Source organism: Cryptosporidium parvum, chromosome 7 (genome assembly GCF_000165345.1).
Source record: "Cryptosporidium parvum Iowa II chromosome 7, whole genome shotgun sequence".
Lineage (NCBI taxonomy): Eukaryota > Apicomplexa > Conoidasida > Eucoccidiorida > Cryptosporidiidae > Cryptosporidium > Cryptosporidium parvum.
Window position 1 is genome coordinate 895,257 of NC_006986.1, and position 17,167 is coordinate 912,423.

The following is a 17,167-nucleotide window of genomic DNA, read 5'->3' on the forward strand; positions in this document are numbered from 1 at the left end:
ACCACTAGCTTTTCTTTAATGAGGAAGTTAATGAATAATGTTTAAACTCATCGCAATACGCCTTATATAATATTGCGTCTAGTACAGATTCAAAACTGAATGGGAATATATATTTCGTTTTGAAATCCATAATATTCTTATTATTATATGTAATCTCCTTAAATTGTTGAAAGGATATTTGAAACTTTTCAGACGATTTAAAGTAAGTATACGACTCTGATAGAATTATATCATATAATTTTTGTAATAAATATGCTATATATTCAAACATATCAATACAATATAGATTCATTCCATTATTTATTGGTTGCTTAAGAAGAGCCAAAATTACTTTCTGATCTTTTCTGATTGATAAATGAAATCCAATAAATTTTAGAAAATCTTCAAAATATTCAAAGTAACTTTCTGATTTTTGATATCTAATTCGTTTTGATATCAATCTGTGCAAGGCCTCAATTTTTTCATCATTAATTTTTGAATTTGTAAAAAAGTAGCTCTTTCTATTCTTTGTAATTGGACTTATTTTGCCAGAAAGAATATCACTCCAAATTATATCCCAAAACATTTTTCTATATTTACAAAATTCAGTTTCTGTCTTTAAATGTTCTTGTTTATAAATGTTTATCTTTCCTTTTAATAAACGGATATAAATATCTAATATGTCATCCTTATATACCTTTTTAAACAATTGTTCTTTTCCGTACTTTTTTTGAAGATCTTCCCAGATACCAAAACCTGTGAAATTTTTCTTTTCAATACTCTCACCATTCCTGATTATTGAACTTTCTGCCTTGTTTGATTCCAAAAATGGAAAAATAGTCGTTTCTAATCTCAATAATTCAAAAAAATCATTCACATTTTCTTCATAATTTGGTTCAAGAGTTCTGATAAAGTTTTTTTCATGTTCTTCAACTAATTCCTGAAAGATCTCGTCCTTCTCTTTGTCTTCAATGTTATTCCACCAAACTGACTTGTAGTGTTCCTCTGCAAAGTTACGAAATAATAATATACGATTGCAGCCCTGATTTTTAAGTACCCAGTCATTCAGCAAGCCGCGATAGGTGTTTATTGACTCAGATTTTGTTTGTCTTTCCCTCTCCCTTTTTCTTCGTTTTGATTGGCTCTGGTATTCAGACCATATCTGACGTTTTTCTCCAGTACTTAATAGCTTGAGTGCTTCGTGTGGCGCATCTGGTCCCAAAAGCTTTGCAGCCTCATCCCATCTGACTTTAGAGTTGAGTTCTGCACCTTCAAGATATTTCTTTATGATTTGAATTGCGTCATTCTTATTCAAAACCATTTTCTAATTAGCAAAATAAATTATCATTTGTGCGCTTAAAATTCCGCTTTATTATTTTTGGCTTCAAGAAACATACCCAAATTATTATTGGAAAAAATATGGCCATTCTTTGATGAAGTATTAATCACATACAAATAAAAGTTTTTATTTAATTGAATTTATCAGCATTTAAGATGGCTGATTATTTTCAAGAAGTTGTACTAAATAGACTAAACTTTTTTTCTTCAGAACAAGGGTACATAAGAAACAGCTTTTCAAAACAATATGGAAATATTAATAAGCTGCTAAAAGCTCGTAATGAATACTGCAAGTCACAACTTGGAGATCAAGTTAGCAAATCCATGCCTTGTGACGCTTTAGCTCCTTACAGAGCCGAGTACAAATACAATTCTCTAAATTTATATGGAAATACTGAAGCACCGTTATATAAAAAGAAGCGTACAGACGAATTAAACATTTCTAATATTAATAAGTATTTAGCAAGAGACCATGGCATAAAATGGGCACCCAGATTTAAATTAAACAAGGTAATTAGTGGTCATAAAGGATGGGTAAGGTCAATTGCTGTTGACCCAAGTAACAACTTTTTTGTTTCTGGAAGTTCTGATAAACTCATAAAATTTTGGGATATCAACTCAGGAATACTGAAGCTTACTTTGATAGGCCATATTGCTGCAGTTAGAAAAGTTTTGTTTAGTGAAAGGCATCCTTTCTTATTTAGTTGTAGTGAAGATAAAACTATGAAATGTTGGGACCTTGAACAAAATAGAATAGTCAGAAATTACGCAAGACATTCTTCTGGAATATATTGCTTGGATATTCACCCACGTTTGGATATTGTTGCTACAGGATCAAGAGATGGAAGTGTTGTACTTTGGGATATTCGGACCAGAGAGTCAATACATTTGTTTAAGAACCATAAAGCAGCAATATCCTCGATACTCATGCAGTCCATAGAACCTCAATTAATATCCGGTAGCTATGATAGGACCATAAGAACCTGGGATATTGTTGCTGGTAAGGCGAGAGATATTCTTACACGTCACATTAAGCCTATTCGCGCTTTAGCTAAGCACCCTATTCACTATTCTTTTCTTTCAGCAGGTGCGGATTGCATAAAAATTTGGGAAGGAGAAGATTCAACTTATTTGAGGGACCTTTCATCTTCTCAGTCAATTATTAATACTATAACAATCAGGTCTCAGGAAAATAACTCGATTGTGCTTGCAGGATGTGATAATGGCCAGCTTCATTTTTGGGATTATGAAACGGGAACTTTATATGACACAATACAAAGTAATATACAACCAGGTTCCGTTGAAGCTGAAAACTCTATCCTAGACTGTAAATTTGATAGGACAGAATCCGTTCTTATTACAGGAGAGTGCGATAAAACGATCAAAATCTGGAATTTAAAAACTGCCGAGTTAATATAATTGAATTATTCGAATTTTCCTACAATTTGCCTAAATATAAATCAATCCTAATTAATGTTTAGTCTATTATTCGCTTAATAATTATCTTACATAGCTTTTATATAACTATAGCTTTTTAAGCCCTCCTTTTTTTATATTTTCACCTTGTCAATACACTCCCACATAATTACTGAATTCCCTCTAATTACTGTAGTTCCAATGCTTTTCTTAGTTGAATCCAATACTTCGGTTGTATTTTCAAGTACTAAGTTCATAAAGTTATCGTACCCACGCAGGCTACCAATAATTTGACGATTTCCATTTAATTTAACTATAAGTGATTAATTTAATTCATAAGCAGATATGATTAAGTGCAAACTTACTGTATAATTGTTTGTCAATAAACTTTCTGAGATCTGCAGGTGAGCCCGATTTAAAAATTGCCATTTCTGCAAATATAAGTCAAAACAATAAATTCAAAATTTCTTGGAAAAATTGAACTTAATTTTTTTTGGCGGTAGTATTTTGTTGTACATTAATAAATAGTCATTTAAAGTAAAATATTATTATTTTCTGCAGGGATTTCCAGTTTAAGCAGTTAGACTGAAATTTTTGCAATTGGTTAATATTTAAAACCTTTTGTACATAATATGAATACTTTTATATTTCATCTTAAATAAATTATTTTTGATTATGTGATATTTAAAAAATGTTTTCCACATTACATTGTTCATATCTCGCTGATCTTTTATAATTTAATAATAATAGCATTCTCATAGTTATCAAATCATTAATTATATTTATCCTTCAATTACTTGCCATTCAACACAAATTGATTAAACTATTTAATTAAATATTTGTTGGATTTAAAAAGAACAAAACAAATTTCTGATAGAAAGGTTTTAAGCAAATAATATAAAGGTTTTTTGAGTATTTCAAAGATAGTTAATATTGCTGAAATGAAATCATACAATAAAAATCAATAAGAACACATTATAGATATACGTAACTCAAAACTATAGAAATTATATGCGGTACTGTGAGCTAAACAAATTATTAAGAATACCAAGAAAATTAATGCTTGAATACCAAAGCGGTCAAAATAATGAAAATTACTAATGGAAATAAATTATTAATTAGTGCCTTGTCCCCCCACACACACGTTCAATTTTGATTTTAAAGGATTTTAATGTTAATGCATAAAATTAGGAGTTGAAATTAAAACATCGACCTCAATACTGATTATGTAACAGAATTTGAAAATTGACATTTGATCCATAATACAAAATGAAAGATGAATGACACTGATATCTCCACAAAATTTATTGGCTGGAAAACTGTTGATGGAAAGGTGTTATATAGGATTTTAGTTTGTTGTAAAAACAGCAAATATGAAATTCAAAAGCGATTTAGTGAATTTGTATTACTCCAGAGCCTGCTAGTTGAAAGAGGATTGAGTTTACTTCCTTCTCTTCCTCCTAAAACTCTATTTACAAAGAATCAAGATATGAATTTTATTAATGAACGAATGAAAGGGTTACAATCCTACCTTACAACCTTAACTTCAAGACATGATGTATTACTTTCTCCGTTATTTATGAATTTCTTAGAGTTTCCGAATTATGAAAATTTGCCTCCAATTATGAAAAAACTTGTAAACATTGAAGTAACAGCGGATATTGCATCAATCAGACAATCAGTAAGCGGAATTTTTATCAGTGATTCAGATTTATTATCGGCACCACTAATGTTTGTTTCACACCAAGAAAACTCTTCTCTTTCAAGATTGGGGAGAGTTTGGAGCATAATAGATTCAGAAGAAACTGGATCCATTTTTGTTTGGTGTTTACAACCATATTCCTCAAAAAATACGTCTTACCACTCAGTGAATATAGATTATGATACAATGACTAATGCCTTTCATAATTTGTGCAACTCTAATACAATTGATTCTTCAAAATTTTGTTGTTTAATTCATTCTGGCTTCTCAGAAAAGTGCAAGAATATTGTATTCATTCCAAAAAGAGATTCTCTGTGCATTTTTTTAGAACATGGAGCTATAGATGTATTCGAGGGTGTATTTTCCCATCTAAAGTCAAGAATAGCCTCTGGAAACAATAGTCCTCTTGTACTAACTGAATGTATTAAGCCAAATAGAATACAGCTTCATGGCTCACCAATTACTTTTGTTTGCTCGCCATTTTCAACCGATTGTAAAGTTAGGCATAAATACACGCTTTCTGTTGGAATAGACAATAGCATACGTTTGTTTTGTTTCGAACAAATGAAAATTATATCCGGTGGGAACTTGAATAAGCGTGTAAATGGCTCTCGAGTAATTGCATGTTATTTAGAAGATGAATTTGGAAGATTGGGTTTCTTTGGTACATCATCAGGGCAACTATTAGTCTTAGATATGGCTAGCCAGCCGCCATACCTAATAACAAACTTCAATTCCCAAGCTGATTATCAATACCCTATTACATCAATTGTAGCAAGTAAGAAGTTCCTAGTTGTTGCCTATTCGAATATTATTAAGGTTTTCGGAATGGAAATGAATCCTAAGCAAGCAACCTGTACAATCAATGATAATCAACATATACGAAGTATTGATACAAACTTTTTTTCAGATATGGATATTGGAACAATTAGCTCACTTTATATTTATGAAGATGAATATCTATTTGTTGGTGGTACAGATACTTTTTCATTATTCAAACTTAATATCAATCAGGAACTTACACCCCCTGTTTTACTTTTTTCATATGCAATTCACACAGGTAAAATAAACTACATTTCAGTTGTTCCAGACAATGTATTAAATATTGGCCAATTCTCCAGACAATTTCTGAAACTGCTTACAGCCAGTGAAGATGGGAGAATTATTTTTTGGAAAATTTTCAATTTGCCTATGAATCAAACCGTCAATGTTAGTACATACGAAGAAACAATAAATGAGGAAAACTTTGAAGAAAGTAAAGTAATAAATGAGCAAATTCATTCATTAGAAAATATGAGGTCTATAGAATTAAGCGATAATAGTGATGATGACCTTAGTTCGGCATTTAGATAGTTGCATTCACTAGGAATAATAGATTTATAGAGACAAATTATCTTTCTTTTCTCTTATATTCCCTAGATAATGGAATGATATCCACCAAATGCATTTTCAGAGCTATATTCTACATATAGGAACCCGTCATCAGAAACATATTGCTCGTATACTTCTTGCATTAACGACCCAGCCTTGGGTATCGTATTATTCACAAATAAATATATAGTCTTCTCGTATGGTACAGGTATTTTAATTCCACTGTTTTGATTATTAGAAGATTGAGTAATATGCTTATGAATTATATACTTGAATTCTCCAACCAACATATTCATTGGGACTAAAAATCTAAATTTTGTTATTTCGCTGTGCAGAGTATGAAAACTTACTTTTTCTTTTCAATTTCAGGAAGGTCACTTCTTGATGATCTTTCACAAATTACCGGGATTCTGTTTGGATACTTTGCCCTTATGCTTAGAGCTTCTGCTGCTCTTTTATCTTGATAAAATAATTAATGCAAAGATAAAGTACTCGTTTCAAAACTTACCAAATTGAACCTTTTCCTTCAGTGAACTCATAATTCACACGCTTAAATCCGTATCGGTAAATCTTAATCTTTTAAATTCTATGGAAATACATCCAACCTTTATTTCTTCAGAATATTTTCAATTCCCCCATAAATTGTTCGATATGGAAGGCGGCAACTTGTGGCGCCACTATTCAACATGTATTAATTTATAGATAAAATTAATAGACGCAATATTAAAGAGTTATTTCAACAAAAAAATTTACATAAAAACAGTTTGACTGCAACTACTTAAGTTCTTTTGAAATATCTAGGTAACAACCTTTCGCTCTTTTGTAGTATTCCCCACATTTGAAAAATGAATGCAATAGTAAAAATGCATTTTAGACCATACGTAAATTGTGATGGGTCTTATGTCGACACACCTAATAGTAGCCACCAATATTATTAAGCTTTTCCACTAATATCTTAATTTAAATTTTAATACAGGAGAACTGAAACAAATTGCAATTTAGTAATGCGTTATGTATCCATTAAGTCCTAGAAATTGCATAGGTACTAACCAAAACTCAAGAGCTGCATCCAGTGAAATTATATCCGGTTCATCATTTGCCTATCCTAATTCATCAAATGAATCCTTTATTAATGTAAGGGATGAAAATAACTCAAATCTATTAGAATTTGACTCTTTTAAAGTGCAACTGAATATTGACAAATCAAATTCTAAAGTTAGTGGTGAAGAGCTCAATGAAAATAGTACCAAATTAAAACTAATTACCACTCATCATTCTCATAACTTAGACTCTAATATTAAGGACGAAAGCTCCAATAATATACGAGTTAAAAATAATATATATTCAGATATTTCCATCGAAAATAATTTTTCAAATTTTGAACTAAAAACAGAACCTTATATTAACTTGAGTAAGGAACAACTTTACAAAATAATTTACCAAAAGCATGATGAACTGCAGCAAATGAAACTTCAACTTAATGAGGCAAAAATAAAAGAATTAAATTTAGGAAAAAACTATGAGCTCAGCATTGCAAAGCAAAATGAACTGAAAACTATAAATTCAAATTTGGAAAACTTAGTGAATCAATTAAGAACTAAGAAAAGCCACCAAGTTAATTCAATTGCAAGTCGGCTAAAGCTTGGAAATTATAACGATAAAATCTTTGAAAAATTAGATAATTTGCTTGATTCTATTACAAAATTGAAAGAATATGCTTCATTATTTACTATTGAAGACCAAGTTGACATAAATGAAATCAAAAAACTTAAATCTTCCATAGATAATCTTACTCCCAGTAAAGAGATAAATACTGAAATAGAGTACCTCAAAGAAGAAAGGCAACAACTTATCCAATTACTAACTGCTCTATCATCAAATAATAACTTCTATATAGATAATAATTTTTGTGATAACGAATTAAGAAATGAAAATGTTAAACAAGTTAATATTAGTCTATGCGATCAAATACAGATTCTTGAATTTAAGTTAAAAAGGTCAAATGAAATACATAAAAAGAAATTGTCTAAAATAAAAAATATGATAGAATTGCTTGAAAAATCAGAAAGTATTACAAGCCCAATTCTACAAGATATAAAAAATGAAGTTAATACTATAATTTAGGATAACTTTGTGGGCCTAGTCACAATAAATCTATTTCCTTCTATATTATAATATAATATTTTTTCTTTCTCACTTGTCTTTCTATTTATAGAATATTTTTATAATTGTATGAATGCAATCTTTTTATTATTGGCGGGAATTTAATAGCCACATGCATTTATTTTAAGACATAAGAAATTTTAATTTTAAGTGTGAACACTGGTTCAAGTATATAATAACTTGTAGTAGTAATATGATGATTATTCTATGACATGAAGACGAATACTGAATCTACTAAAGCTTTATATAATAAAGCATTCTATGTTTGGCATGAGAATTTTTTAAAAAATTCTGACAATACAGTAAATACGTCGCCTCAGCCATTAGCGTTTATTTGTAATGTAAATATCGTTGACCTTTCTTCCAGCGAAACTTTTGCTGGATTTATTACTGACCAAGGATATTTATATTGTTGGCCATGGCCAGGAACTATTAGTGGAAGAAGTGAAATTAAAATTAACCCTATTGCAGTAACATCTGTTGAGGAATATGTTCACAATTTATCGTGTGGTTACAATCATATTTCATGTGCAACTGAAAGCAATAGTCTCTATATTTGGATTTTCAGTCACGAAAGTATTAAATCCAACGAGTTAAATCAAAAAACGTTAGCAAACCCAAAAACTCTTTCTAATTGGGAGTTCCCCATTAAAAAAATAAATAGCGGTTCAAACCATGTTTTGGTATTGCTTTCGAACAATGACCTTTATTTCGTGAAATTACCTGAGTACTCTGAGTTTAAAGAGACTATTGATTCAAAACTTGAAACTACTAGGATAAATATTCCAGAAAAAATCATCGAAATACAGGCAGGGACAAATATTTCCTTATGTTTATGTGAAAACAACAATCTTTACTACTGGTTTCTAAACAATGAATGTGGTTTTGACTCTAATTTAAATGAGGGTTTTATTAAAAAAATTGACATTGATTCAGTATCTCAAAGTCATACTTGCAGTAATGAAAATTGTAATTTAAAGATTGTTACCACTTCAGTCATGAATAATTTTGCTGCATTGGGAGTTATTTTTAATTGCGAAGTTCCCCAATCTCATGAATCGACCACTTCTAATTATTTCTCACACATATTTATCTATAACTTTGATGAGAAAACTATTTCATTAGTTAAATATTCGGATCAACATAATCTTTTCAAATCCTTTCACTGGCTATTAAATCATTTATGTGCAGTATTTTTAGATGATACTATTTGGTTCAGAGATAGAAATATGATCTATGGCGAGATGAATGACATCATAATTCGTCCCAAAGGCGATACAAAGTTACTCTTCGCAAATGCAAATGGAAGATGTCTAATAATAAATATTTTGCAAAATATTTGTGATAATAGTCCAATAAGCAATACAGGAGAATCCAGTAATGCAACTAGTGAGACAAGAAATGGAATAGTGGAAATTAACAGTGAGAAAAACATTGAGAACCTAACTGAGACTTCTAATGAAAACAAAACTTTTGCTGGAAACTTAATTGATTCTAATAGAAAGGAGGAGGTTAATCCAAAATGTATAGAGTCAAACTATGTGAAAACATTAGGCTCTTCTGAAGTATCTAATAGCATATTCCCCAGTAACACAACTTTTGAAGCAAGCGACCAGGATGGAGATCATATCCGTAATGAATTAAGTGGATGTACTACTCTTGAGGACGCAAAAATTAACGATGACCAACCATCCTATCAGAGACCAACTATTTCTTCAATAATTACTAAAAAACCTCAAAAACATACGTTTTTGCGTAAAGGCGAAGGAAAGATTAAGGCCTTCAAGCTTGCAAATTTAGAAAAGTTTGATTCGAAATTATCTTCCAACTTTCTTAGTAATAAACTTGAAAGTAATACCAGCAATTCAATGCGTTCAAATGCTTCTAATCTAAACCTTAATAAAAAAAAATTACAAGAATACGAGACTCGAATTTTCAACTTAGAAAGTGAAAATAGAAAAATTTTGGATCTCCTAAAGGAAACAAAGAAGAGATATTTGAATGATGTGAAGGCTCTATATATTCAATTAAAAGAGAAAAGCGATGAGAAATTTCCACTAAAATCAGTTGTTGAGCAATTACAAAAGGAGCTATTTGTTGAGAAAGAGGAAAAGGCCAAGCTTAAAGAAGACTACGAATCTGTCAAGCTACAACTTCAAAATGAAATTTGTAACAAAAATATCAAAAAGGATTTGTTAAATACACAATTGGTCATTGAAAGAGATCGTCTTTCAAAAGAAAAGACATATATTGAGAATCTTTATCAGGAACTTAATAATAAGAGTGCAAATTTAGAGATTCTTGTAGCTGAACTGAGCTCTAAATACAATAAATTGGAACAAGATCATGAAAAGTTAACAGATAAATATAATGAAGTCGATCAAAATCATACTCTAACAGTTAACCAATTATCCAAATCAGAGCTAGAATTATACGAACTAAAGAAAGAATTGGAATTAAACAAAACGGATAAAGGTGTGTCTGTAAATGAATTATACGAGTACATAGATGAACTAGAGAAAAGTTTGAAAGAAATTAAAGCTGAAAATGAGGTGTTATCAAACAAAGCTAGTACTATGGAATTATCAAATACAGCTGGTCAAAATTCTCAGCAAGAAAATAATGAAATTAATAATATAAAGGAATATCTTTTGGGCAGACTGGAAATTTTAAAAGAAAATAAATCTGATTTAAAAAATTCTGAATCTAGCCAACTAAATTCCGAGGTTAGTATTATTATTGATGATATATTTCAAATTTTTACAGAAAAAATTAAAGATTTGCAAGAAAAGAACAATTTACTGAAAAAGAAAGTTAATATTCTAGAAAAATGTATTAAAATGAGAAAAGATGATATAAATATACTAGTAGAAAACAATAAAAATTAGGAAATTCATAGAAAAAAAAAAATGAGTTATCATTAGAATAAATAAAAAACTCTGTTACAACAGAGATACTTTAGTATATATAAATATATGAATTTAATCAAAATGAGAATAAATAACATTCAAAAATACAATCTCTTTTTCAATTAGCATTACATTATTAGCAGCAATATACAAATCCTATTTCTAACTAACTATCCTAATATTCAAAATAGCCATATTTATATAATAACGAATATTATATGTTTTCGGACTAATTGAGAGAAATCATTCTTTTCTCCATTTGAAACGCTTTGATAGATTCATCATTATCGTTGAATTTTGTCATTATTAATCATTTATTAATTAGCAATATGTTAGTAAATCGTATATTTCAATAGGAAATGTAGAAATGTAGTAATATTTGATATTAGGAAATCATTAATTTTCATATTCGAAATTTTTTTGAATTGGAAAAATCTTTTCTACGTTTAAGATTCGTTCCAGAATGATGAATCACGCTCAATTGTAACAACAGTTTCATTTGCTGCTTCATCACCCTCTTCTTCCTCTTCTTCTTCATATTCTGCTTCAAATCCATCTGCATAGTCATCATCATCTTCTCCTTCCTGTCTGTTTCTGCTTGCATACCATGCACCAACACCAGCAGCTACGAGACCTACAGCAGCAGAAGCACCACCAGCAGCTTGGATTGCAATGTTACTAGATGATTCTGGCGGTGGTGGAACTTCTTCTCCTTCTCCCTCTCCCTCAACATTGGCTGCAAAGTATTTCTTTGCTGCCTCAGCTGCAACTGACTCCGGAATGACACCACCCTTTTTCGGTGCAGCAGTACCAGGTACAGTTGCAAACACACCTGAAACAGAATTATCAATAGCAATGCCAGATTCTGGATCAATTAATTTGCCTGTTTTTGGATCGTAAGGCATATTTGTTGATGGATCAATTGGATTACCTGATTCATCAGATGATTTAGATTGTGAACCAGCTTTACCAGAAATGAATCCAGCAATTGAACCACTGAAATATTTACCAGAGATAGGATCAATTAGTTCGCCATTCTTAGCAAACGGGAGGTAACTAATTGGATCAATTGGGAAACCAGTCTTTGGATCAACTGGTAGACCATAAGCAGCTTCTGTTACAATATTCTTTTCCTTAACGTACAATGAAACATAAGGAACAGAACCCTTGATTTGCTCTCCAGTCTGAGGATCTACAAGCACGTTAAATCCTGGAATGAATGGTAAACCTGTTGATGGATCAGATGGAAGTCCTGTTGTTGGATCAGTTTGAGTTGGTGTTCCAAGAGCAGTGTGAATTACTGAAGCTGCAGAACCTGGAATAGTCTTCTTTCCATCAACCTGGTAGGTTTGACCAGAAATCTTATTCCACCAAGTATTTGTTGGTCTATCTGGAACAGCATCTGAACTTGGTCTTGGTGAAATATTTACTTCATTACTTGTTGGCAATTTATTTAATGCTTCCAATATCTGCTCAGGTGTCATGATACCTCCATTTTCACCTTGTGGTTTACCTGGTACTGGCATAAATGTACCAGAATGTGATCCTTGAAGTTTATCTCCAGTCTCTGGGTTAATTAAACTACCAGAATCTTCATCGAATGGCAAACCTGTATTTGGATCAAGTGGCTTACCAGTACTTGGATCTTTCTCATGTGATTGTTCTCCAGATGTACCATTAATAAATCCGGAATGTGAACCTGGAATTGGTTTTTTATTTGATGGATCAACCAAGGTACCATTTGGAAGTTGTGGGAGTCCTGATACTGGATCTCTTGGAAGACCAGTTTCAAGATCAATTGGCAAACCTGTTACTTCATCTGTTGTAATGTTCAATACTTCAGTGAGGATTTCATCACCTGCAACTGATCCTGGAATTGGTAATTTAGTTGCAGGATCGATAATTTCACCTGTAGATGGATCATATGGCAAACCAGTAACAGTATCAACTGGCTTTCCTGTAATCTCATCAGTTTGTTGTGGAGTATTGAATGATGGATAGTTGAGAGAGCCTGGAAGTGAACCTGGAATAACTTTTCCTGTTTCTGGGTTAATAATGTTACCAGTAGTATTACTGTACTGAGTATTTGTTACTGGATCTTTATTGATAGAATTAGTTGGTGGAACAATTAATCCATCCTTACCCTTATCGGCTTGATCTTTAGCTTCTTCATCAGGTACAACACCTCCACCATTGACTGGAATTCCTGGTTTTGGTTTTGTAGTACCTGAAGTTGATCCTGAGACAGTGCTGTTGGTTTCTGGGTTAACTAATTGGTTATTACCATCTATTGGCAAGTTAGTTGATGGATCAAACAAATTACCATTTTCATCTTCAATAGGTGGTAAGCCAGGTTTTCCACTAACAATACCAGCAGTAGAATTGTTAATTGGCTTTCCTGTTGATGGATCAACTAATTCACCTGTAGTTGAGTTAAATGGAATATCTGAGACTGGATCCTTTGGTAAACCTGTTATTTCATCAACTGGTAAACCATAAACATTATCAGTCTTAATACCATTTGAAACTGCATATTTGTATGCACCAGCAAATGAAGAATCCATGGTATTATTATTTGTTGGGTTAATCAAATGACCAGTTGGTGGATTGAAAGGCAGACCTGTGGTTGGATCGATTGGTTTACCAGTTACACTGTCAGTTTGTGTTGGTGTCTTCATTATTGGGTTCAAGTCACCAGCAATTGAACCTGGGATTGGTCTCTTTGATACTTGACCAATAAGTCTACCTGACTCAATATCATACATCAATTCAGAAATAGAATCAATCTTCTGATCCTTTTCTGGAATTGATTCTGGTACGCTTGGAGGAATAGATAACTTGAATTTATCAGCATTTGCTGCTGCTACTTCTGGAGGAATAATACCACCATCTTCAATCTCAGGGGAGAATGGAGTTTGCTCTGATGGACCTAAAGAACCTGGAATCATCACTCCTGTTGCTGGGTTCAACAATCCACCAAATTCTCCAACAACCATATTTGTTGCTGGGTCGATTGGAGCTGATTTCTGAGATAATAATGACTCACTTGCAGAAATTCCTGAAACAATACCTGCAATTGTTCCATTCATTATCTCATCTGATATTGGATCAAACAATTCACCAGTTTCTGGATTGAACGGAATCAAACTGACTGGATCCAATGGGTAACCAGTGAGTGTATCAATTGGTAAACCGTAGGTTTCATCAGTATCAACTGTCAAATTCTTAGCAGCAAGATATGATACCGATAAACCAGACATTGTTTGATTGGTATATGGATGTACTAAATTACCTGATTTTGGATCAAATGGAAGACCAACCATTGGATCAATTGGTAAACCAGTACTCTTGTGAGTTTGAACTGGGAATAAATTGCTTGTATCAGCTATTTGTCCTGCTTGAGAACCTGGAATTGGTTCATCATTAGAGTCTAATAATAAACCACTGTTATAGTCATAAATCATTCTTGTGTACTTATCCAACATCTTTTCAATTGGGATTGGTGTAATTTCAATGTCACCGATATCAGGTAATGGTGTCGTTGTTGTTGTCATTTCGTCTCTCTTGGTAGTAGTAGTTGTCGTTGGCACTGTTGTTGTTGTTGTTGTTGTTGCTTTTGTTGTTGTTGTTGTAACTATTGGCTTTAATGTTGTTGTTGTTGTGGCTATTGGTGGCTTACCTGGAACCTTTGTTGTTGTTGTTGTTGTTGGTTTTTGAGTTGTTGTTGTAATGATTGGATTAAGAGTTGTTGTGGTTGTTGTTGCCTTAGTAGTGGTAGTAGTAGTTGGTTTGCTTGGACTTCCAGTTGTAGTAGTTGTTGGTTGTCCTGGGGCTCCAGTTGTAGTAGTTGTTGGTTTTGCGGTAGTCGTTGTTACGAAATCAGCTGAAGTTTGATATCCAGAGTGAATTGCACCATACTTCGCAGTACAAGTGTCGCAATAAACTTCATTGAATAACTCAGAAGGTTGTATTGGAGCACTTATTAGAGAGACATCCTTAGAACCGTATGGGCTTACGTGAATTTTTCCATCGCCGCTCACACCAACTATTATTGAACAGCTGTTATGGCCAGCTACTGGAGGAATTGTGAAATCCAAACTTCTATCTGGGAACTCGAGTTTACCTGCACCTTTTCTGCATCTTACTGAAATAGTGTTCCCTACATCTTTAACCTTAAATCTGAAGCGGACATGCGTGTCATCATTTGGAATCATTGTAAATGCCATTCCATTTTCAATACGTCCATCTTTTCCGATAACACCAACATAAGTTGCTCCTTTTGCCTCACATTCGCCATTCTTTTCCAACCAACACCATTCATCAGGTTTAATTACACTCTCAGTTTCAGAAGTAGTAGTTGTTGTTGTGGCAGTGGTAGTTGTTGTTGGTTTCTTGGTTGTAGTAGTAGTAGTAGTTGTTGTTGTTGTTGTTGGTTTCTTGGTAGTTGTGGTTGTGGTTGTGGTTGTGGTTGTGGTTGTAGTAGTAGTAGTAGTTGTTGTTGTTGTGGTAGTAGTAGTAGTTGTTGTTGTTGTGGTAGTAGTAGTAGTAGTTGTTGGTTTCTTGGTAGTTGTAGTTGTGGTTGTGGTTGTCGTGGTTGTTGTTGTTGTCGTGGTTGTAGTAGTAGTTGTTGTTGTTGTTGTTGTTGTTGTAGTTGTTGTTGTTGGTTTCTTGGTACTTGTGGTTGTGGTTGTGGTTGTTGTGGTTGTAGTTGTTGTGGTTGTAGTTGTCGTTGTAGTTGTTGTGGTTGTTGTTGTTGTGGTTGTAGTTGTTGTGGTTGTAGTTGTGGTTGTAGTTGTTGTGGTTGTAGTAGTAGTAGTAGTAGTAGTAGTAGTAGTAGTAGTAGTAGTCGTCGTGGTTGTTGTTGTTGTTGTTGTTGTTGTTGTTGTTGTTGTTGTTGTTGTTGTTGTTGTAGTTGTAGTAGTTGTAGTAGTCGTAGTTGTAGTTGTTGTTGTTGTTGTTGTTGTTGTTGTTGTTGTTGTTGTAGTAGTTGTTGTTGTTGTTGTTGTGGTTGTGGTTGTGGTTGTGGTTGTGGTTGTGGTTGTGGTAGTAGTAGTAGTAGTAGTAGTAGTAGTAGTAGTAGTAGTAGTTGTTGTTGTTGTTGTTGTGGTAGTAGTAGTAGTTGTTGTTGTTGTTGTTGTTGTTGGTTTCTTGGTAGTTGTGGTTGTGGTTGTAGTTGTCGTGGTTGTAGTTGTTGTGGTTGTAGTAGTAGTAGTTGTTGTTGTTGTTGTTGTCGTAGTAGTAGTTGTTGTTGTCGTAGTAGTAGTGGTAGTAGTTGTAGTAGTTGTTGTTGTTGTCGTTGTTGTTGTTGTTGTCGTAGTAGTAGTAGTAGTAGTTGTTGTTGTTGTTGTTGTGTGTTTCACTCCAACACATTTAGTGTATGGAATGTATACCTTACTGCCCATATCAAATATTTGACCTTGTTCAAAAGAGTTCTCAGAATTACAAGGAGCATTAATCTTAGGATCTACCAACAAGAAGTTGGTGTTTGCACTAGGCTCAGTGGTCTTAGTCTCATTAGAACGATAAACACCTGCATAAGTGTTTGGAATAGTTTTACCAGTGGACCTACTGACTAAATTTCCAGTGACAGGGTTGAATGGACAATTAGAGTATGGATCAGTTGGGAGACCAGTGATAGAATCAACTCTAAACCCGGTGGATGAATCAATGCTATAACCTTGTTTCCATCCACAAGATCTTGAACCAGAAATAGTAGCTTGTTTGTTTGGATCCTTCAGTTCACCACTTGTGATACTTACCGGCCAATTCATTGATGTGTCCGTTGTAAATCCAGTAGTAGATGTAAAGTTCAGTTCAGATACAATGCAAGATTCGCTTCTAATACCTGCAATTGAACCTTCCAAAATAGAATTCGTGTTTGGATCGTACATTACGCCAGTGCTATTATCAAAAAGCATTAAAGAAACTGGGTCAACCATTCTTCTTGTATTTGGTTCGATTGGAACTCCGCTAACATCCAACTCAAATGGTGCACTGTAAGCACTAGATGTTGTTGATGCATCAGCATGTTTACCAGTATATGGACTGAATTTCTTGCCAGTAGAATCAATAAGCAAGAAAGTTGTTGGGTCTAAATCTGAAGGGAGAGATGGGATTACAAATTTTTCATTTGAAACTGCACCAGATGATTCAATTCTCATCTCTAATCGGTTACTCGATTTAAATGCAAGTGAAAAAAGTGGGTTCATAATAACAGCCACAAGGGCTATTGCCGATGAGCTCACTTTAATGTTCACCATGATTTTTGACTTCACCTAGAATTTATAAT

At 32.8% G+C, this 17,167-nt stretch overlaps 8 protein-coding genes across 8 annotated transcripts; 4 read left to right on the forward strand and 4 right to left on the reverse strand.

Annotated features, from left to right (window-relative positions):
• Positions 1 to 4: 4 nt before the first annotated feature.
• Positions 5 to 1,300, reverse strand: cgd7_3950 (2*FF domain protein (phosphopeptide binding); the record flags this gene model as incomplete). The annotated part of the gene is made up of 1 exon (XM_628554.1): positions 5 to 1,300. One exon carries the CDS (start codon positions 1,298 to 1,300, stop codon positions 5 to 7), a length of 1,296 nt encoding a protein of 431 aa, XP_628556.1.
• A 152-nt stretch (positions 1,301 to 1,452) lies between these two features.
• Positions 1,453 to 2,736, forward strand: cgd7_3960 (pleiotropic regulator 1; the record flags this gene model as incomplete). Its single annotated transcript, XM_001388361.1, has 1 exon — positions 1,453 to 2,736. The coding sequence occupies one exon, from the start codon at positions 1,453 to 1,455 to the stop codon at positions 2,734 to 2,736; it is 1,284 nt and encodes a 427-aa protein (XP_001388398.1).
• Positions 2,737 to 2,867: 131 nt separating this feature from the next.
• cgd7_3970 (small nuclear ribonucleoprotein, putative) lies at positions 2,868 to 3,056 on the reverse strand (the record flags this gene model as incomplete). The annotated part of the gene is made up of 1 exon (XM_001388362.1): positions 2,868 to 3,056. A coding segment is annotated over one exon (189 nt), but the record flags the coding sequence as incomplete, so codon positions are not given.
• Positions 3,057 to 4,009: 953 nt separating this feature from the next.
• cgd7_3980 (PX and WD40 domain protein) lies at positions 4,010 to 5,788 on the forward strand (the record flags this gene model as incomplete). The annotated part of the gene is made up of 1 exon (XM_628555.1): positions 4,010 to 5,788. The coding sequence occupies one exon, from the start codon at positions 4,010 to 4,012 to the stop codon at positions 5,786 to 5,788; it is 1,779 nt and encodes a 592-aa protein (XP_628557.1).
• Positions 5,789 to 5,850: 62 nt separating this feature from the next.
• Positions 5,851 to 6,242, reverse strand: cgd7_3990 (hypothetical protein; the record flags this gene model as incomplete). The annotated part of the gene is made up of 2 exons (XM_001388363.1): positions 5,851 to 6,115; positions 6,157 to 6,242. Coding segments are annotated over 2 exons (351 nt in total), but the record flags the coding sequence as incomplete, so codon positions are not given.
• A 575-nt stretch (positions 6,243 to 6,817) lies between these two features.
• On the forward strand, positions 6,818 to 7,930 carry cgd7_4000 (hypothetical coiled coil protein; the record flags this gene model as incomplete). The annotated part of the gene is made up of 1 exon (XM_628556.1): positions 6,818 to 7,930. One exon carries the CDS (start codon positions 6,818 to 6,820, stop codon positions 7,928 to 7,930), a length of 1,113 nt encoding a protein of 370 aa, XP_628558.1.
• Positions 7,931 to 8,181: 251 nt separating this feature from the next.
• Positions 8,182 to 10,857, forward strand: cgd7_4010 (hypothetical protein; the record flags this gene model as incomplete). Its single annotated transcript, XM_001388364.1, has 1 exon — positions 8,182 to 10,857. One exon carries the CDS (start codon positions 8,182 to 8,184, stop codon positions 10,855 to 10,857), a length of 2,676 nt encoding a protein of 891 aa, XP_001388401.1.
• A 467-nt stretch (positions 10,858 to 11,324) lies between these two features.
• Positions 11,325 to 17,138, reverse strand: cgd7_4020 (cryptopsoridial mucin, large thr stretch, signal peptide sequence; the record flags this gene model as incomplete). Its single annotated transcript, XM_628557.1, has 1 exon — positions 11,325 to 17,138. One exon carries the CDS (start codon positions 17,136 to 17,138, stop codon positions 11,325 to 11,327), a length of 5,814 nt encoding a protein of 1,937 aa, XP_628559.1.
• Between the last annotated feature and the right edge of the window lie 29 nt (positions 17,139 to 17,167).